Source organism: Thalassophryne amazonica, chromosome 22 (assembly GCF_902500255.1).
Source record: "Thalassophryne amazonica chromosome 22, fThaAma1.1, whole genome shotgun sequence".
NCBI classification, from domain to species: domain Eukaryota; kingdom Metazoa; phylum Chordata; class Actinopteri; order Batrachoidiformes; family Batrachoididae; genus Thalassophryne; species Thalassophryne amazonica.
Window position 1 is genome coordinate 36,358,885 of NC_047124.1, and position 22,911 is coordinate 36,381,795.

Sequence of the window (22,911 nt, forward strand, 5' to 3'; positions counted from 1 at the left end):
GGTTTTCGCATCTGCTTGAAGACGAGAAAACTTAATTAAACAACATGGTTTTTCAGGATTTTTTTTTTTTTTTTTTTTTTAACCGCAAATTAATTCTATTTTATACCCATCGCGGGGTCCAGGCGCCTTCATTCTTCACCGGTCGTAGTGGAAATGAGCGGTGACTCCTTCCCACAGGGGGACGTGACTGAGAAGAAACTTTGTTTTTTCCGCCTTCATCACCTCGGGCGGCATCTCCGATCAGCGGGTGTCCCGCAGCCCCTGATCGATCACGTCCCTCCAGGCCAGACACCTTGTAAAAAGACCTGTAGAATAAGCTTTGTTTTTCCGTCTTCAAACAAGCCCAGTGAACGACCACGTCATCAGGAAATCGGATGTAATAAAACATTCAAGCTTCAACCAAAGATTCAAGCTTCTCTACTATGTTATAAAAGACCATCCGGTGTGACACCCCCGCTGCGCAGGTCACACACACACACACACACACACCTCCGAAACACACGCACACACACCTCCAAAACACACGCACACACACCTCCGAAGCACACGCACACACACACCTCCGAAACACACACGCACACACACCTCCGAAACACACAGTTAGCGTCTGCAACAGGTATTACAGCCGTGGGGTCATGTTTCCGTGAGGAGCTCTATGCGTGGGTATTTGACCGTCTTGCTGCAAAGACAGCCGTTACAGCCGAGAGACGGTTATTTTTAACCCTTCTTTAATTTAAGAATTAAAAAACAGAAAAGGAGACGCATTAATTTAAGAATTAAAAATATTAAAGGCGTATTAAAATATTCGTGTTTAATCACTAAATTGAAGAAAACCTCCCATAATTATGTATAAGATACGGTATTTTTTATTCCTTCTTTAATTGAGGCATTAAAAACCATAAAAGGACGCGCTTTAATTTAAGAATTAAAAATATTAAAGCGGTATTAAATATTAGACACTGATTTATGTTTAATTAGCCCGGGGCGGGACTAGGGGAGGAGCCAGGGGCGGGACTAGGGGAGGAGCCAGGGGCGGGACCTAAGGGCGAGACATAGTGATGTAATCGATTCTGATTGGCTGTGATGTCATAAGGGGCGGGGATTAGGGCGGGGCTTAGTGACGTAGACGATTCTGATTGGCTGACAGGGCCATAAATCAGTTTTGAACATAAGGTCTCTCAGTATTCTCTCTCATGGGATGGTGGGGATGGTCAGGATGGTTAAGAGGGTTGGGACAGTTTGGATCATTGGGATGGTTAGAATACTTTGGATCGTGGCTACAAATCAGACTGACTGCAAACTTGATGATGTGGCTGGAGGCGTGAATGGGAGTATAATCATGAGTATACAGCTTGTAAAGCTTATATGACTTATAAAGCAATGGACTCAAAACACAGCCCTGAGGAGTGCCAGTATTTATGACAGTGGTGGAACAAATGGATTTTCTCGCTCTGATTTGCTGAGGTGGTTCTGTGATGTGTCTTGGATCCGTGCCAACGTGTTGTGTGTATAATTTGCTAGCCAGTTTGTGTGTGATGACAGCATTAAGTGCAGCACTAAAACACACAAAAAGCATTCTCACGTAGCTTTCTCCAGGTGAGTCATAGAGGTATGAAGAGCTGTTTCAATGGCCTATTCTGTAGATCTGTAGGAGTACTGGTGCTTGTCAAGATCAGGTAGAACGATGCCTCTGTGATGTAGCCTCTTCTTCTCAAAGCACTTCATGGCTGCTGATGTTCGGGCCACAGCCTGGTAGTCGTCGACACATTTCACCTGTTTTTGGTTTTTCACTGAAGGGACGATGGTGGAATATTTGAGAGATCTTCTCACCTTAGCTTGCTGTAAAAAGAGGTTTCATATTTTGGTAAATACCTCAGGAAGCAGATCGGCACAAGCTTTCAGTGCCCTAGCAGGCTGTCCATCAGGGCCAGTGGCTTTGTTGGCATCAACTTTCCTTAAAATAGTCCTTACCTGGATTAACAGGATCAGTGACATCACTTTGGTAGCGTGGATGTTGGTATGGTAACTCTAACCCTTTGGGTGTTGAACCGGCAGAACACTAGTTGAGAACACGTCATCATTGGCTGTGGGCTGCTGACCAGTTGTGGTTTATGTAAAACATAGTCTGTTGTCAGAGTCCGTTGTTGAGTCCAATGTGTGGACAGTCCAGCCTGTTACATCAGGAGCTGCATCAGGAACATGATGGTTCAGTCTTGCCTCCGCCATGACTGTTGCACAGTGAGGAGTAGTTCTCATCCTGAATTCATCTGTCTTGGTGTTGCAAAGACGTCAGCATCACCAAACACCTCGGCCCACATCAATTAGAGGAATACATGAGAAAAACTATTCTTTTTTTGTGTGTTACCAAACTTGGCTTTGTCATTTCTTTGTTTTTGGTAGCTGTGCTTGAGTTGCGTCACTACCCACCAGTGCTGAGTACCTGCACCTTTTTGAGCACATGGGTACTTTTACCGCTGCCTCCTGGGACGCAAACAAAACAATCTGATCATTGTCCTTTAAGATGAACACAGTTATATTGGTGTGTGTTTAAGGACATAATGTGACCGATGATGAATTACAGGGTTCGCTTCCCACTGTGTGCTTTGTGTCTGTGTATTGATGTTTGTCTGTGAATACGTTCGATGCAGCCTGGCGTTGACTTTGGCAGTGCCAGTCTCTCAGTCTCTGAGTACTGATCAGCTGGGCCTCACTAACTCCAAGCCCACCACAAATAAAGTTCGGGTCAGCCTGTGCTGCGGGTCCTGACCCCAGCCCACCTGCTCAGGCTAATTAGTTCATCACTTGGTCAGACAGAAGACAGAGGAGGCTGTCAAAAAGCTCTGACCGCCCCAACATGAGGGTTGCACAGTGACAGTTCTAAACTCCAGGGACTGTAATTATCTGTGGTGGAGTTGGAAGGAGAGGACGGGCTGACAGGACTAAGGGTCACTGGGACTCGCACCGTCGGGGGTCACTGAAGGTGGGTTGGTGGGGGGTTTACAGGTTTGCACTGAATTCATTTGACGACTGGACAGACTTTGGTAAGTTACAGGATAATGGATTTTGGTGGTGGTTGTTTCTTTTTTGTATGAACAAACTGGAGGGGTTCGATCTACGTAGATACACAGCATCCAGAAAGTATTCACAGAACATCACTTTTTCCACTTTTTTAATGTTACAGCCTTATTCCAAAATGGATTAAACACATTTTTCCCTCAAACTTCTACTCACAACACCCCATAATGACAACATGAAAAAGGTTGGGGTTTGGGTTTTTTTTGTTTGTTTTTTATTTTTGCAAATTTATTAAAAATAAAAAACTAATAGATCACATGTCCATAAGTATTCACAGACTTTGTTCAATACTTTGTTGATGCACCTTTGGCAGCAATTCTAGCCTCAAGTCTTCTTGAATATGATGCGCCAAGCTTGGTGCACCTATCTTTGGGTAGTTTGGTCCATTCCTCAGGTTGGATGGGGAGCGTTGGTGCACAGACATTTTCAGATCTCTCCAGAGATGTTCAGTCGGATTCAGGTCTGAGCTCTGGCTGGACCATTCAAGGACATTCACAGAGTTGTCCTGAAGACACTCCTTTGATATTTCGGCTGTGTGTTTAGGGTCATTGTCCTGCTGAAAGATGAACCATCGCCCCAGTCTGAGGTCAAGAGCGCTCTGGAGCAGGTTTTCATCCAGGATGTCTCTGTACATTGCTGCATTCATCTTTCCCTCAATCCTGACTAGTCTCCCAGTTCCTGCTGCTGAAAAACATCCCCACAGCATGATGCTGCCACCACCATGCTTCACTGTAGGGATGGTGCCTGGTTTCCTCCAAACATGACACCAAAGAGTTCAATCTTTGTCTCATCAGAGAATTTTGTTTCTCCTGGTCTGAGAGTCCTTCAGGTGTCTTTTGTCAAACTCCAGGTGGGCTGCCATGTGCCTTTTACTAAGGAGTGGCTTCTATCTGGCCACTCTACCATACAGGCCTGATTGATGGATTGCTGCAGAGATGGGTGTCCTTCTGGAAGGTTCTCCTCTCTCCAAAGAGGAATGCTGGAGCTCTGACAGAGTGACCAACAGGTTCTTGGTCACCTCCCTGACTAAAAACATTCTAGACTCAACATTCCAACTCATTATACAAGCTTTGCTTAATTTATTGCCACCCTTGAAAAATGTCAGCTGCCTATTTTATAAACACGACCCAATCTAGAGCCCATGGATCCCCACGGGCAACACACTAGTTATGTTTTCTTTCTGTGTGGCTTTCCCACGAATCAAGGCACTAAACAAAATAAACTCCAGTCATAAAATAATAAAGATCAGTAATAAAACTATGCTACAAGACTGCACATAAATCCCAAATTAAACAGCTGAGTTTATTAAAAAAAAACCTCAAATGGACTTGTGTGATTATTATTGTGTTTCCAATGCTGTGGGCCAGCAGTCGCTGTCCATTTGACAGTTTCTTTTGTAAACTGCATTATATAACATCCAGTGTGTTACCCTTTGCACATTTATTTATCCACCTCATTTTTTTGAAGTTGAACAGTCCTTATGTCACACGCCACAAGCTGAGGGCTTCCAGTATCAACCCACTGTTCACACAAACAAAAGCTAAGACGTGCATACTCTGGTGCATCTTACATAGGTTTGTTTTGTTTTTGTTTGTTTTTTTTTGGTTGGGGGGGGTGGTGACTTGCACTTGCACCCTGAGCAGGATGATGGTGTGTGTGGCTGATAAACCTGGTAACTGAGTACATGATGTGTTTTTAGAAAGCTGCAGTCGAAGCAGACGGTGGTCTATCAGAGAGACGAGCTGTGCCGGCGGCCCCTTCGCTCAGCCCCTGTAGACCGCAGCCCGCCAAGAAACCCGCCAAGCAGCTCCAAGAATCCCAGCAGGAAGAGGAACGTGGTGAGTCACACACAGACTAACACAACTGCAAAGCCTGGTGGCTCAAGACCTCAGTACACCACAAACGAGGTAAAGAGGTTCAATCCTGTGTCTACATGGCACATCCACGCAACCTGAGGAGATGCACTCAAAGCAATCATCAACACATCTGAAACAGTGTAGGCTCCTCCAGAACCTTACAAATGAAGAGCAAATGAAGATGTGGGCAGCAGCAGGACCTGTCTTGACACCCACATGTACCCCCTGCCAGTCATCAGATACCCTGCTGCAATAATAAAGTGTCCAAAGTCAGATGCCACCGATGTCGAGGCACATAAGCTCACAATGCACAGAGGGTTTCAGCCAAGGTCCAGCATTCTGAGAGACGATCCAGGATGAGACAAGGACCACCCAAAAGTACATCATGAAGCTGGCCCCCAGGAACAAATCACAAAGTGAGTTCCTGCAACACCAGAAAATGTAAGCTGGGACAACATCCACTGAGAGACACGACCCTGGAACTGGGACAGCATACAGGAAAATCTGTGCTAAAGATGGACTGGAAGTGCCAAAGTCCAAGTGGGGAATACCACCAAAGATGGCTGGGAACTGCGGAGCTAAGGTGCCACAGGACTTCAAGTTCCAGGCAGATAAACAGGTGCTGATCTACCAGCCAGTCGTCGTGGTGGCTGGCAGGGAGCAGAAGAGGACAGCTGTGGTTAATTTCACAAGTCCAAGTGACAGAAAGAAATCGCTTGAGAAAATCGATAAGTACAAGGGGCTGAAGGAAGAACCAGAACAAATGTGGAAGGTAAAGGCCACAGTCGTCACACTGGTCATACGATCTCTCGGGCTGTGACCATCAGACTCCAGAAGATTCTAGGCAACATCTGAGCCTTTAGTAAAGAGAACACCACCACACCAACTCAGAAGGTGGGGCCAAAATAAACCTTTCACCGGCAGGTACCGGGCAGTCGGTAGACCTCACTCCTCCACACCAAAGGTTCTTCCAGCCACAGACGTAGTAGAGAAGCTTGAATCTTGGACTGGACTGGGTTGCTTGACACAAGGACGTTTCGCTTCAAATCGCAGATGCTTCCTCAGCTAAAATTCTTGCTCTGGTAGTCTGACTTCTGTCTTGACTCTTGTAAAGAAGAATAAACAGAAGCCACAAAAGCTGGAGTTTTAAACCTAACCAGACCCCTCCTACCGAGAGGCAGACTGCTATAGGCTAGTGACTAAACAATAGTTGTAATTAGCACCTATTGTGCTCTAGTTAGCACTCTCCTAATGACAGGGCAGCTGTCCCTCCTTAATGATGGGACGGACGCCTCTCCTGACGGCTCCCTTGACGACTCTCCTGATGAGGTGAATGACTCATTACCATGAACAAAAGACTGAAACTGCTTTGATCTGAGTACCCCATTGTAAACAGGGGACAAAGCGTGTCTCAGACCCCCTCCCCGGTTAAGGCTGGGTTTCAACTGTTTCACATAGAATGCCTCCTTGACCCCTCTCTCAAACCATTTCTTCTCTCTGGCTAAGATTTTAACTTCCTTGTCCTCAAACGTGTGGTTAGTGTCTTTAAGGTGGAGATGAACTGCAGACTGAGGTCCACTGGTGCCCTCTCTGCTGTGCTGGTATAGCCTTTTGTGTAAAGGTTGCTTAGTCTCACCTATGTAGTGTTCGTTAGAGTTTTCCTGACATCTGATAGAATACACTACATTGCTCTGTTTGTAACTAGGGATCCTGTCCTTAGGGTGAACTAATTTCTGTCTCAAGGTGTTAACCGGTTTAAAGTAAACTGGGATTTTGTGATGTCTGAAGATCCTCTGTAGTTTTTCCCCTACTCCTGCTAAATAAGGGAGAGACACTCCTCTTCTTCTTGGCTCTGTCTCCTGTCTGTCTGGTCTCTTTGTTCTCTGGGACTTCTGCACTTTGTCCAGGGACCATCGTAGGTACCCACATACTGTGAGGGCTTTCCAGACAAGTTGACGCTACAGTTGTTGGAGTTTTGTATCCAAGTTAGAACATTAACATCCCATTTCCAAGACCAAGAGGTTGAGTCCACGGTGCGGAATGTCTTGAAATGTGACATGTCTTTGTGTCTCACTTCAGGTGAGTGTGGAGACCAGCGTCGACACTCCGATGCACCCGGCAGAGCCAGAGGAAAAGGCCCCAAAGAGACTGAAGCAGTCCGAGGACTTCGGGCGGAGGTATGATGACGGGGTGCAGAGGGGCTGCGGTTCCAGGTCTTACATTCTCTTATTAAATTCAAGGTTCAGATTTTAAATGAGTTTTGACTTTGTAGTTGGACCGTTGTGGTTCATCAGCACTGAATCCTGGGAATGTGTTCATGAAGCCTCGTTTTTAAACTGAACAGAAACGCGTCTGTATGTCTGTGTGTCCAGCAGAGCCGAGGATTCTGCTTCCAGCTGTCTCATCCTCTGATGGATGTCTCCTTCCGGACATTTGTCTCTGGTGACACATTGTGTGTTTTTTAAAGAGTTTGTATGATTATCTTCTGCTCATCTGCCACAAATGTAGAGCTAGTTTGCTACGCTGACCGCCAGAGATCTGATGAATGTCCCCTGTGTCTCTCTACTAATTATGTAGAAAGTAATTTGCTGAAAGTTTAAATAAATTATTCCGACGTATAAATTGTCATCCTTGATGTTCTCTCTTCCATATTTGTTTATTTTAGAAATAATTTATGATTAACTGTTCCACGCAGTAGAACAATTAATGCTCATTTTATAAAACTGATACGGTTTGATACAGGACGCCGCGACACGATTATCACGATACACAATCCGCTGTTGCACCGCGAGCGCTGTTCTGATCCTCCAACATCCAGCTATAAGCCATGCCCCCTTTCTCCCCGTCTTACTGCACACACATGTTGTGTGATTAATATTGAAGACTGGAGCAGTGGGTGATTAATGAGTTGATTGATTTTGACGTACCGCAGCCTTCAGGCTGTTTAATGAATGAACGACAGCTCTGTGTTTTATTTTAAATGTGCAATTAATTCTCCAAAATATCTACTTCGAAGAAAAAAATCTGCTTAACACAAATAATTTCCTCTGCTTGTGTTTTTAATCAAACATATATTTACCAAAGAATCATGTCTGAAATGTATTATCTGCAAACCTTAAAGTCTTATAGTTTTTATCTTTTATTCAGAAACGTTGTAAAGCTGCTACACCGTTAACAAATGAACTATTAAACATGTTCAGACACCGAAAAGCTTTTTGTGTCAGTCTAACATTTTGTTTAGGGTTCTAACCCCTTAAGGACTGCTGGGACTCACGGACCTGCTGTGGGATTGTCAGAATTGGTCAAAAAAGTCCAGAAACATGAGCCTGTTGTGCCAATTCCCAAACCCTAGCTGACATTCAAACATCTTACAATCCACAAGTTCATTGGGTCGGACTGAACCTTCTGACACAGGCCACGCCCACTAACAGGGAGGTGGTTTATGCACAAAATCCAAAAGCTTGTAAATCATACTTTGATGAACTCCTCTGAGACTGTTGTGCCGATCAACATGACAGTTTGCACATTTGGTCTGTGGCTCCCCTCAACAAACCTCATTAAAGTTTTAATAAGTCAACATCTCTGTAGGTATAAAGAATTAACTTCTTATTAAAATCACTGCACACAGGAATTACTCAGCTGTCTTTTCAATGTCATATAAAAACTCAGGCTCCAAATGTCTGATGTAGTACTGGTTTTACATTTGGGGGGCAGAATTACTCGAGTCAGCATAGTCTTGGGCCAGTTCTGACTTGACGTGTCTTGATTGATAAAAGGGGATGGAGCCTTTTTATTGCCTTATAAGTTGGAACCATGAACATGGTTCACGTCATAAAATGAACCAGACTGAGGTTTTAAGGGATGGTGTCGACCTACTCATCTGTCTGGGACACACAAACAGTTGCATATCATGTTTTGGACCAAACCTACACCAGACACCACACATTCACCAACGTGTGCTGAATCTTCTGACATTGGCCACGCCCATTTTTGCTGTTACAGTGTTTCGCAAACATTGTAAAATATGCAAAGCCTTTTTTCTTAACTTGCCTTGGGACATTAATCTGTTCGGCACCAAACTTTGCACATACAGTCCATCGTCCCTCAAGACCAAAAGTTATTACAATGAGTTTGTTCGCTGAAAAGCCAAGAAGGTAATAAAATAGTAATGCAAATGAACAATTCAGCCACATGAATAAACTACTAAAGATTAGAAGAATTTCTAAAGACACGAACAGAAGAAAGAACAGAAATCAACTGCAGCACCACAGATTTGGAAAAGGAATAACTCCACATTAATACACAGAACGGCACAAAATTCATGGTTCATGTCTCAACTGAATGTTAGATTTTGATGATGTTTAAATAAAGTGGCCATGTCTTTTTATAAAGAATCACACCCTCAAAAATTCACCAAAAAAACCACCTATTCACCCTCTAGAGCTTCAGTAACGACATTTGCACTTTATTCATGTTTGCACGTCATATTTAAATGTGTATTTTTCAAAGTTCCGTCTGAAGTGTTAGTTATTTGATCGCGCTCCTCCTTTGCTTCCTGTGTTCGACCATAAGAGTCCCGCGGCGGCACTCTGTAGCTTTCTAGAGGGACAGGTGACACTTGTGTGCACAGCCCCACATGGAGGTGGAGGTGTTGGAACCTCAGCACCAAACCTTTTGATGGTGGGGCGCACGCTGAGCTGAGGATGAAGACTCATTTGCTTGAGCGGAATTGCACAGTGTGCAGATGAAGTGTGGAGTCACACAGTGAGTGATGGTGATGATCAGCTGCTCAGGTATTTTGGTGCCCGCTGCAGCGGTTCGTGTGCTGAGAGCAGCTCCTCTGACTCAGTGGAGGTTCTGAAAAACGACATAAGTCTTGACTAAACTTGCTCTTGTTGAAATCAGACTTGGCCTGGCTCAGCGGGTTCAGGTCGGGTCTCGAGCTGCCTGACGAGGCTCACCGTACGACCTGTGGACCCCGTGTAAACCTGCACACAAGTCTGGGTTTTTGTTTTGTTTTTTTGTTTTTTTGGCTTCTGCTTACGTAGTTCAAATTTTATACCAATAATAAATCCAGCCAAACATCCTGAAAATGCTAAAAATACTTTTCAACCAGTTTATTTCCTCCACTGTTTCATGTAGACATAAACTTGATGTTTAGTGTTTCAGGTCGGAACCAGCAGGTGTCATGAGTCTTTTGAAAATGATTAAATGAGGTTTTCAGTGAGTCAGGTGGAGAAACAGGGTGCTAAAAGAAACTGAGTCCAAACCCAGGGACTGGAACACATGAGGTCCGTGGTGACGGACAGAACAAAGGTTTGAGTGAACTGTGTCCGAGAGCAGCGAGCCGTCCTCTGGCGGCGCCGGTGCCGCCACACTGATGAAGACGTTTTAAATATTCAGCACAGAATGATGAGGTTTCTATTTTAGAAGGCAGGTGGTTCATCACTTCATCGACACTGAGCTTCATCTCGCTCATCTGCTTCATCTGAAACCATCACAGGCTCACCTACTGCACTTCTGCTGTTCAACCACAAGGGGGCAAACCAGCCCTGACACATCTGTTCACTCAAACACGAGCTCAGGACTTTTCAAAGAGGAGCAAAGTTCATCTGATCCAGAACCACTTGATTTTAGAGCAAAGAACATAATACAGTGACATTTTCCAAACATTCCCAACAGGATCCAGAGGTTTTCTTCATGCACAGTCACATACATTCAGTTATTAACAGGTTCACAATTTCTTTTGTTTGCACAAATTCTCCTTTGAGCTGGAAATTAAAATCTTTGTTTTTGATGTCATAGAGGTCTCTTTTTTCTCCTCACATCTTTGAGGAAATACAGACTTTGTTGTAACAGTTGAAGATGCACCTTAAGGTGGAGTACTTTTACTCTGTTATATTTTTAAAAAACGGCACATAAATGCTTTTTGTACAAATGTCACAGATTTACACTTTGTAGCTGCTCTATATTTTAAATCATTATACTGCGAACTGCATTTATTACTATACACTAGTATTAGAAGTATAATTATCACTGGCGTACCCAGCCTGGACCCACATCGAGGGCGGCACTGCTCCCGCTGATGACTGGACCACGCCGCCTGTCTGTCCGACGAGCTGCTGCCCTCAAGATCAACCAATTCACTTGCAGAATGCCCTCTAAAACCTGGAGAGGACATAAGAGCCCCAATCAGTCTGTGCAAGCAAAACAAAAAAAATGGTGGACAAAGACTTCTGCAGTTTGTTTAGCCAACAGCAGTTTTAGATTAGATTAGATAGAACTTTACTGATCCCTTGGGAAGACTCCCTCAGAGGTTCCAGCAGCACACAGGGTAAGAAGCACACAGTATCAAAAGTGAAAGTAAAAACAGTTTGCAAATCTAAATATGAATATGTAATTTAAATAGCAGACATACTAATCAATTCTGGTTTACTGGCTCCTACTATTCCTCTCCTTCCCGTCCTCTGTCTTCCTGTTGCTCCTCCTCCTGAGTGAGGAGTTGTACAGTCTGATGGTCTGAAGGACAAATGAGTTTCTCAATCTGTTGGTCCTGTACTTGGGAAGCAGCAGTCTGTGGCTGAAGAGGCTCCACTTGACGGTGTGCAGAGGCTGACTGGCATCGTCCAGAATGTCCAGCAGTTTTTACATGTGAAGGAACTGAATCATTTTCTCTCGGAAATCTTTTGCCACAGTGCACCACCAAAACCTGAGCAAGACACTGACCGTATGAGAAACCCCAACGTGACGTCCAAATTTGAGGGACGTCTCCACTGGAGGACCTGTGAAGGTCACAAACAGCACTGTGGAGTCTGAATGTGATCCAGAGCTCACGTCACCAGCTGTTCGACCTCCTACGACACTGAACCCAGAACACAAGTGGGGGCAGAATGGTGGAAAACCCCAGAGGTTCAGTTCAGGATTTAAGTGGAGCAGATATGTGAAAGAGACGTTCGCTTCTGGCAGAAAGTGTGACATTTTGCACACAGGGGTATTTTCAAATGCTGAATTCAACATTTGCCAGATCCAAGAGATCTAACCATTGGGTTGGCTGCCATCTTGAATTCCAATATGGCTGCTATGTTGAAACATTGACAGTGACTATCTTGGGTCACAGGTTACTGAATTTTGGTGCACACGGGTATTTTGATATGCTGGATTAATAATACAGTTATTAATACATTAGTTGTTAATTCATAATACATTTAACTGATTTCTACTCTACATTTCACCTGCCACCAGATACCACAAGTCCAGAAAAATAAAGAACATAAGAAATTATTGGGAAGAGAGTGTCAGGCCTGTTGTCATCCAAAGCTTCTGTTGCCTTCAAAAATACTATGGTATGATCAACAACCTGAAATAGACACTCGAACAAGCCTTTCACAACAGAATGGCCACCTGAAAATTGAGAAAAATGACACGTTACAGGGCTGGATCCAGAGTGAAAATCTGACAGATGCATTTTTGCGCAGTGATAAAATAAAAATCATACGCATCTTGTTATTCAATAATCTTCATTCTTTTATTCGTGTGCAACATACACTGTCACACTTCTTTTAATATATTTATTATACTTCATGGACCATAGACATTATTGGCATGAATGTCTTTCCATACCGCTGAGCTGAACTCGTCAGGATGTAATTTGTAAAGAAATACAGCACGTCTCATTTTGGGAGGAAAAAACATTTTAATCGATTCTAGTTTCTTGTCTGTATTACGTTTGTAAGAGGTGTCATTTTATTCAAAGCGGTGATTCGTGTTGAAGTTATTAATTCCGAGCGGACTCTGTCTCAGCAGAGAGCCGCGCAGCGTTTGGAGCTGTGTGAACGGAACGGAGGATGATTCTCGTTTCTTGACTGCAATAAGACAAGAGTCCCAGTTAGTGACTTTAATCCACACAAAAGTGACTCATGATATTTTAATGGTAAGAAGCGGACTTACTGCTTCTGAAGAGCAGCGAATCAAAGAACCAACGAGCTAATGGATCGAAGCATTGCTTCAATGGTTCATGCTTCAAAGTGGAGTTGCGCTGCAGAAATGGTTAATTACAGACCAAACCCTGAATATCTGACTTTATTTGTACGTCTGTATGACTCGGAAACTCTGAAAAATCCGTATAATTTATGGACAATCTGTTGTTGTTGTCAATCTCGTTGACATGTGGTCGGAAAACCAACGAAAATGTAATTTCAGTCATCATATAGAAGCCTTTCAAACACACTATTGTCTGAAAACTATTTAGAAACCACTCACCGTTTCTTGCTGAAATAAGCGCCCAATTTTCCTTGCACAACTTTTTGCCTGGATGTCACGATCATCGACTCGACTGGACTGACGCTGATCCAGTTTGAATTTTCCTGTGTACACTTGCGTGGTGCATTGTGGGATTGCGGGGACACATTCAGGATTATTCGAGATTTTTTTTTTTTTACTGATGATGAACGATGCGCAAAAAAATCTGACCGATGCAACTGCATCGCTCCAAACCGGTCTGGATCTGGGCCTGGGTTAAAGTATTTCAGTCAGTCTTAAGTGTCAAATATAATTTAGCTGTAAATGCACGCAGTGATATTCTCCACCATCAAAATACTGCCACCTATAATTTGGATTTCATCAAAACCTACAGATTAAAACCTGTTTCATGTTGTCTGCATGTTTCCGCAGGACCTCTGCTTCAGTCCGTTTCAGCTGGTCTCCCGGACAGCCTGTGTGCTTTCTCGTCCTCCCGTCACGAAATGAGCGGGAGTGGTGAACGCGGCCTTCCCCTCTGATTCACAGACAGTAGAAATCATCCTGATAAACGCTGTTTGAATGCTGATGACAGTAATGATAATTAACACCCCCCCCCCCCCCGTGTCTTTCAACACATTTGTCATTGTGTTACACGTGACATCAGCATGATGTCATTAAGACACCATTAAACATTGTCACTGTCATCCAATAAACACGTTTCCTTCATATCTGTTTGATCAGAAAATCTGCTTTATTTTAGTCATATATGTTGGTTTTGTGCCATTTTTTAATTTGGTGTTATAATATTTTTGAATCCTTCTCTTGAAGCTGGTGTCGTCTGGGGTCAGAATTTCAGTCTGCATTCAGGTAAAGTACCTTAGGTACCTTGCTCAAGAGCCGATGAGGAGATGGTGGTGCTGGTTTGAGGTCTCAGACAGAATCAGAGGTTTTAGATTTGACTCTGATCTCACTGATATCAGACAAGAACGTCGATGATTTCCTTTAGATCATGACAGATCTGAAGAATCCTTATCGTCAGAAGTGACAGAAGGAGAACCACAGTCGTCTTCTGCCCCCTTGTGACCAGGTAAAAAGGTGTTTCTGAACCCACTGCAGTGAGATTAAAATCTCTTTCTGCAGCACATACAGTTTCAGATGAACAGAAATATCTCGTCAAACGACAGACACCTCAAAATGAAATTCAACCAAAAAAATGTCAAAACATTTACAAACTTCAACAGACAGGCTCTGAGTGGGTGGAGGTCGAGGACACGCCCACATCTCACCTGGCTACAGCAGGCAGATGCTCATTTTACAGATGTGGGTTTGGACCGTGGTCTGTCTGGATGGTTGCACTGATGAACACCTGTTTTATTTGTACAATGACTTAATATACTATTATCACTTATCAAGTTGATCACCAATGAATATGGCTTTATACACCCTGAAGAAAATCGTACACCCTGAGGACGAAGGCATTAGTGGACGTACGTGACACCGGTGGGAAATACACACGTGAAACAAGAGGTGAAGCTCTTAACAGACGGAATATTTTACGTCCACTAATGCTTCATCTGAACGGTGCTGTTTCTTTTTTTTTCTCCCTTGTTTCAGAAGCCATACCTGGCAACTGTCTTCTAGTGTTAGCGGCAGTTAGCCTGTTAGCTCGCCGTTGTGCTGATAATCATTCGATTACATTTGTTTAATGAAGCTGCTGTAAATGAAGAAATTCATCAAAATATCGACATAAATTGTGAAGGTGTTTTGCTTCTTTCATCATCCATCCACCTCAAGTTAGGCCGGTACCGTAGATTTACATCGACGCTATCTGGCTATACCCGCCCGCTGTGCGTAAACAAACGTTGTCATAGCGCGCAGCCCAAGAACTGTCCACAGAGGAAAAGATGAAAAGGCGAGAAGTGTGTTTTGGTCCCAATATGGATATTCTGGATGATTTTCTCATGGATAGTACGACAATGAACAGCAGCTAAAGTAGCCAGCTTGATGAGGACGCACTGCTGAATTTGGAGAGCAGCGCGCGTCAGCCGACACGACAAAAGTTAAGTGAGTCAACTTTTTATGTATGTGTTACGTGTTGTGTATCTCAGTAAAAACTGATAATAATGCAAATAACATGCTGTTGTTGTGTGATATGCATTTTCAGAGTCCCGACGTTCACGCCCAGTCGCCCAAAATGACAGGTATTCGCCCTCGTCTAACTCTGGAATATCTGTCATTTTGGGCAATTGGGCGTGAACGTCGGGCCTCTGAAAATGCATACCGCCCTCCAAAAGCATGTTATTGTATTAATGGGTGATTCTTTAACTACGGGCACTATTGGCCTTGTAAATGTAATTTCCACCACACCATTGCCTTACAATATAAAGCGCCTTGGGGCAACTGTTTGTTGTGATTTGGCGCTATATACATGTGCTCTCATGTCACTGTTTATCTCCATAGAAACTACCCAAACAATCTTTCATACAAACTGTTTAAAGGGACATTACAGTGTTGTGGTGGAAATTACAGCAATAGTGTGGGACAACTACATTTTGTTTAAAAAAAATCACAACAGTTGTATGACACTGAATACCCCAATTATGTTTTGATTATTTTACTGATATTTTATTCAGAGATATTTTAAAACATTAGAAAAAACATTTCTTTACCATTCATTTTTATCATTGAAGATCAAAAGTCTGGGTGTTGGACAAGCACAAAACGGCAATATTTGCATATAATGATGCTGAAAAACGGTGAAAAAGTCATCATAGACTACTAGAACACATTTCTTAACACACTTTCATTGTAAAGATAACTATAAAAGTGTGAAATTTCCCCTTTTTTCTGTTTTTCATACAATATGATCAAAGGACATAATAAGTGCCCGTAGTCTAAGAATCACCCTAATATCAGGTGACGTATCAGACAGATTAAATATCAGACAGGTAAGTATCAGACGTGAAATAACAGACAGGTGAAGTATCAGACAGATTAAATATCTGGTGAAATAACAGACAGGGAAAGTATCAAACAGATTAAATATCTGACAGGAGAAGTATCAAACAGATTAAATATCTGACAGGTAAAGTATCAGACACGTGAAATAACAGACAGGTAAAGTATCAAACAGATTAAATATCTGACAGGTAAAGTATCAGACACGTGAAATAACAGACAGGTAAAGTATCAGACACATGAAATAACAGACAGGAGAAGTATCAGACAGATTAAATATCAGACAGATTAAATATCAGAGATGTGAAATAACAGACAGGTGAAGTATCAGACAGATTAAATATCTGGTGAAATAACAGACAGGAGAAGTATCAGACATTAAATATCAGACAGGTAAAGTATTAGACACGTGAAATAACAGACAGGTGAAGTATCAGACAGATTAAATATCAGACAGGTGAAGTATCACACAGGTTAAATATCAGACTGTTTAAGTAACAGACAGGTGAAGTATCAGACAGGAGAAATAACAGACAGGTGAAGCATCAGGCAGGAGAACTAAGAGATGGGTAAGGTATCAGACAGGTTAAATATCAGGTGAAATAACAGGTGATGTATCAGACAGGTTAAATATCAGACAGGTGAAGTATCAGACAGGTTAAATATCAAACAGTTGAAGTATCAGATGGGTTACATATCAGACAGGTGACGTATTAGACGGGTTAATTATCAGACAGGAAAAATAACAGACAGGTTAAATATCAGAGGGGTGAAGTTTCCTACAGGTGAAGAATCTTAGGGGTTAAATATCAAACAGGTGAAGTATCAGAGAGATTAAAGAACAGACAGGCAAAGCATCAGACAGGAGAAATAAGAGACAGGTGAAGTATCAGCCAGGTTAAATATCAGGTGAAATAACACACAGGAAAAATAACAGACAGATGAAGTATTACACAGGTTAAATATCAAGTGAAATAACAGAGGCATACATCTTTAACTTATGGTTCAAATTTTAACCAAACTAATTTTGGACAAGTTATTTAAAATTACTGTCATGTCTGAAGTTGTATAAAGTAAAAATATCAGATATATGTTTTAGTTTTAAAGTAATGTGTTAATTTTTAAGGTTTTGTGAGCACATGCTCTGCCCCGCAGTGCATTTTGGATAGGATGATGTAATCTCAGTACGTCACGACAGGACAAATGCATTTCAGACACTCTGTTCAGGCTCCACGGACAACAGCATTAAACTCTAGTGCCTAAAACTCTCTTGTATATATTCTCTGTGTTTATAGATGTTGATTTTTAATTGCGTTTGTTAAATTCCACGCATTGTAAATATGAACAGACAGGGATTATCTAGAATTTGTTTTGAAAGCCTCTACTGCCATCTAGCATCTACTGGCCAATAGTGTTCATGGCAGTGTTCTATTTATTTTGACCCCGGTTATGTCAGATATAAGACTTGTTCTGCTCCTTTTCATTCTGGTGATTGTGATGCTTTATTTCTGTTTTTTCTGTTTTTTTTCTTTTAAATGAATGAAATAAATATTAAAGAAAGATGATTGTCAAATCAAATTTTTGCTTTGCAAATGGCTTTTTTTTTTACAAATGAAGTTTAAAAACAAAACAACTGCAAAATAATAATAATAATAACATTATTACAAGACAGCTCTGCAGTGTTTGCACAGGTACAGTGCGAACGGTTAGATGCTGCTTGTAGCTTTCAGCAGCAGGATAACCTCACAACGGCCGAAGACAATAATATATCAAACAGGTTTGATTCTCATTCGACCATATGATCAGCGATCAGGAGGTGGTCGTCAGATGTTGACCGCAGCTTGATACTCCATGAACACTACACGATGCAGGACGCACGATTAACCTGAAACTTGGTCCAAAAAATTCCTGCATGAAAAATCATCTCACACAGTGTAAAATATGTTGTACAACATCAAATGAATGTTGTAAAGAGAGAATGCAAAAAAATGCAAAAAAAAAAAAAAAACATGCAAAAAAATTTGTGATGACCCTTCCAGGGCTCCGTAAAAATGCCTGTTTTTACAAATAAAAAAAATGGAATATTTTACAAAAGCACATTTAAACACCAACACACAACAGACGTCACATTAACGTGTTGGTTTACATAATGAATGACTGAACCAATCAGTGTTTATCAGGCACCTTTACCCAGAATCCTTTGCGATCTGTCTCTTTGTTACAAAACCCCAGAATTAGTGCATTATTCAACATTAAAAGATATGTTATATTTTAACTTTGTACAAATGACAGAATTGACATTAATGGAGTTATTCTATCGGTATTAATGTTATTTATAAATCAACACCATAAGTCAATATGACTTTATTTTTCAAGAACTCCGCATGACCGGACCTTTCTAATTGATACAGGGCTGGCTTTACAGCTGCTCTCAGAGTGTCTCTGTGTTGAGAGGGCTGTAAGAAACAAGAGTTTCCAGCAGGAGCAGACTGTTGAAAGAAAAAGTGTGGTCTTATTGTTTGGGTCTGTTGTTATTTTTAATATTATTAGAAGCTATTAAATTTGTTTTACTAGTAGTTGTAAATGTGCCAGAGATAATATTAGAAGTTATCGGTTATCTGTAACTTCTGATACATTTTTGGGTGGTTTATTGTTTTATCTTTAGCAAAGATAACTTTTCAGTTATCTGATTATCTGTTATCGAAGTTAATTTTTTGGTTATCTGTGCCCACCACTGGAGACAGGTGAAATATCAGGTTAATTATTTGATGGCGGCCCAACTCAGGGTTGCTGCGTGACCTTCGCCCACTTGCCTCAATTTGGATAACGGACTTCTTCAAACTTAGTGCCATAAACAATGTCAAATGTGTGTGTGTTGCCTTTAATTCTGATATGTGCCATTATTATGGTAAACAAGTAATAATTGTGGAGTAATTGCGGTCTGAGGTAACTGGAGTGTAAACGTAATTTCTCCACTGTGAGATTAATAAAGTATATCTAATCTAATCAGACAGGAGAACTAACAGACTGGTCAAGTATCAGATAGGAGAACTAATAGATAGGTGAAGCATAAGACAGGAGAACAAAGAGACAGGTGAAATATCAGAAAGGTTAAACATCAGGTGATGTATCAGATGGATGAAATAACACACAGGTGAACTGTCAGGCAGAATAAATATCAAGCAGTTGAAGTACCAGATGGGTTAAATACAGTGGTACCATTAATACCATACCATTAATCCAATAACTGAAAAGTTATCTTTTATGATGCTAAACCGATAAACTGCTAAAAAAACAACAAAAAAAAAACGATAAACTGCTAAAAAATTCTCTATATGAAATATCTTTATTACAGATAACTGATAACTTTTAGTATTGATTCGGACGCAGCCACATCAGATTACAATCTAGGCTTCTGACAAACCAGTTTCACTAAGAACGCACAAACAATAAATGAATAAAAAAATAAAACCCCAAACACTGTCATCGTCTTTCAAAAGCAGTAAAACACAGTATTAGAAGTCACAGTTTATCTCGGTATTAGATACACCGTCATTTACGACCTAAAAGCTGCAGCTTTTTCACACACTTTGAATCCTGCAGCTTAAACAACCGAAATACGTCCATTATTGCATTGATTGGCAGAGTAAAAGACACGTAATAAATATAAATTCTTACCTGTTAGTTTAAGTGGGATTCATCTGAAAAAATAATCCACATAAAGCTTCCTGATTATCCAAAACAGTGTCTAAAATGGTGAAGAAAAGTCCCTCTCTAACACAACAGCGCCATGAGATCTCCTCTCTCCCACCGAGTCTTGGTGATTAAATTATCCAGTCAGCCACAAAGAAATAAAATAAAATAACGTTAAAATGAGTCCATTTTGTTTGTGTCAAGCAGACGGTAACTGTAGCGTCCAAAGTGAACCTGAACTACACTACCCACAATGCTCCCTGCGTCAACCGACCAATCATGTCTTGCGCTTAATGATGACGTCATCAGCAAGCGACAGCCAGTCTGCCACAAACCACTGACCTACACATGACAGGGACTAAAATGTTTGATTTTAGGGTTTACAAACATTTTTGACCATTAAACTTTGCTCACTTTACCAGCAAAAAAAAAGTTAGCGGACTGAAAGTTATCGGAACTAAATTTATCGGAAGATAATTGGTCCGCTGATGGTTTTTAACTTATCTGTAAAGCTAATCCACTAACAAAAACATTAGTTTCGATATTTATCTGTTATCGGATTAGCTGAACAGTGCCCACCACTGGTTAAATATCAGAAAAGGTGAAGTATTAGATGGGTTAATTATCAGACAGGATAAATGTCAGACAGGTGAAGTATCAGACAGGAGAAATAACACACAGGTGAAATAACAGACAGGTTAAATATCAGAGGGGTGAAGTATCACACAGGTGAAGAATCTTAGGGGATAAATATCATACAGGTGAAGGAACAAAGAGGTTATACTGTATATCAGACAGATGAAATATTAGACGGGTTAATTATCAAACAGGAGAAATGTCAGACAGGTTAAATATCAGTGGCGTGATGTACCAGAGAAGTGAAGTATGGTAGGGGTTAAACATCAGACAGGTTATATATCAGACAGGTGAAAGATCAGAGAGGTTAAATAACAGACAGGTGAAGTATCTTAGGTTACATATCAGACAGGTGAAGCATCCGACTGGAGAAATAACAGACAGGTGAAGTATCAGCCAGGTTAAATATAAGGTGAAATAACAGAGAGGTGAAGTATCAGATGGGTTAAATACCAGACAGGTGAAGTATCAGATGGGTTAAATATCAGAAAGGTGAAGTATTAGATGGGTTAATTATCAGACAGGAGGAATGTCAGACAAGTGAAGTATCAGTTGAAATTGCAGACAGGTGAAGTATCACACAGGTTAAATATCAGACAGGTGAATTATCAGTTGAAGTAACAGAAAGGTGAAGTATCACACATGAGAACTAGGAGAATGGTCATGTTAAATATCGGACAGGTGAAATATCTGTTGGGTTAATTATGTGACAGGTGAAGTATTAGACGGGTTAATTGTCAGACAGGAGAAATGTCAGACAGGTTAAATATCAGTGGCGTGATGTACCAGAGAAGTGAAGTATGGTAGGGGTTAAACATCAGACAGGTTATATATCAGACAGGTGAAAGATCAGAGAGGTTAAATAACAGACAGGTGAAGTATCTTAGGTTACATATCAGACAGGTGAAGCATCCGACTGGAGAAATAACAGACAGGTGAAGTATCAGCCAGGTTAAATATAAGGTGAAATAACAGAGAGGTGAAGTATCAGATGGGTTAAATACCAGACAGGTGAAGTATCAGATGGGTTAAATATCAGAAAGGTGAAGTATTAGATGGGTTAATTATCAGACAGGAGGAATGTCAGACAAGTGAAGTATCAGTTGAAATTGCAGACAGGTGAAGTATCACACAGGTTAAATATCAGACAGGTGAATTATCAGTTGAAGTAACAGAAAGGTGAAGTATCACACATGAGAACTAGGAGAATGGTCATGTTAAATATCGGACAGGTGAAATATCTGTTGGGTTAATTATGTGACAGGTGAAGTATTAGACGGGTTAATTGTCAGACAGGAGAAATGTCAGACAGGTTAAATAACAGACAGGTTAAGTATCTTAGAGGTGAAATATCAGACAGGTGAAATATCAGACAAATAAGTGTTTCTGTGAAGGCTCTCAGTTGTCAATCAATCAATCAATCAATCAATTTTATTTATATAGCGCCAAATCACAACAAACAGTTGCCCCAAGGCGCTTTATATTGTAAGGCAAGGCCATACAATAATTACGGAAAAACCCCAACGGTCAAAACGACCCCCTGTGAGCAAGCACTTGGCAACAGTGGGAAGGAAAAACTCCCTTTTAACAGGAAGAAACCTCCAGCAGAACCAGGCTCAGGGAGGGGCAGTCTTCTGCTGGGACTGGTTGGGGCTGAGGGAGAGAACCAGGAAAAAGACATGCTGTGGAGGGGAGCAGAGATCGATCACTAATGATTAAATGCAGAGTGGTGCATACAGAGCAAAAAGAGAAAGAAACAGTGCATCATGGGAACCCCCCAGCAGTCTAAGTCTATAGCAGCATAACCAAGGGATGGTTCAGGGTCACCTGATCCAGCCCTAACTATAAGCTTTAGCAAAAAGGAAAGTTTTAAGCCTAATCTTAAAAGTAGAGAGGGTGTCTGTCTCCCTGATCTGAATTGGGAGCTGGTTCCACAGGAGAGGAGCCTGAAAGCTGAAGGCTCTGCCTCCCATTCTACTCTTACAAACCCTAGGAACTACAAGTAAGCCCGCAGTCTGAGAGCGAAGCGCTCTATTGGGGTGATATGGTACTACGAGGTCCCTAAGATAAGATGGGACCTGATTATTCAAAACCTTATAAGTAAGAAGAAGAATTTTAAATTCTATTCTAGAATTAACAGGAAGCCAATGAAGAGAGGCCAATATGGGTGAGATATGCTTGTCCAGGTGGTTTCCATAGTAGAGAAGCTTGCATCAAGACAGAATTCAGACTACCAGAGCAAGAATTTTAGCTGAGGAAGCTTCTGCGATTTGAAGCGAAAAGTCCTCGCGTCAAGCAACCCAGTCCAGTCGAAGATTCAAGCTTCTCTACATTAAGTTCAAAGATACATGTGGCTCTGCTGCCCACGCAGGAAAAGAAATGGTGCATTTACAGCCACAGGAAAAAAAAATATATATATTTTTGCAAAATAAATATTCAGTGCATCGCTCTGGCA

At 41.5% G+C, this 22,911-nt stretch overlaps 1 protein-coding gene across 1 annotated transcript in view; it reads left to right on the top strand.

Annotated features, from left to right (window-relative positions):
* Positions 1-7,463, top strand: part of arhgef39 (Rho guanine nucleotide exchange factor (GEF) 39) — a 151,430-nt gene extending 143,967 nt beyond the window's left edge. The window contains exons 9-11 of the mRNA XM_034163553.1: positions 4,775-4,913; positions 7,011-7,108; positions 7,304-7,463. Of these exons, the coding sequence (XP_034019444.1) occupies positions 4,775-4,913; positions 7,011-7,108; positions 7,304-7,343 (277 nt within the window). The 3' untranslated portion in view covers positions 7,344-7,463. The remainder of the gene's footprint in view (positions 1-4,774; positions 4,914-7,010; positions 7,109-7,303) is intronic.
* The last annotated feature ends 15,448 nt before the right edge of the window (positions 7,464-22,911 follow it).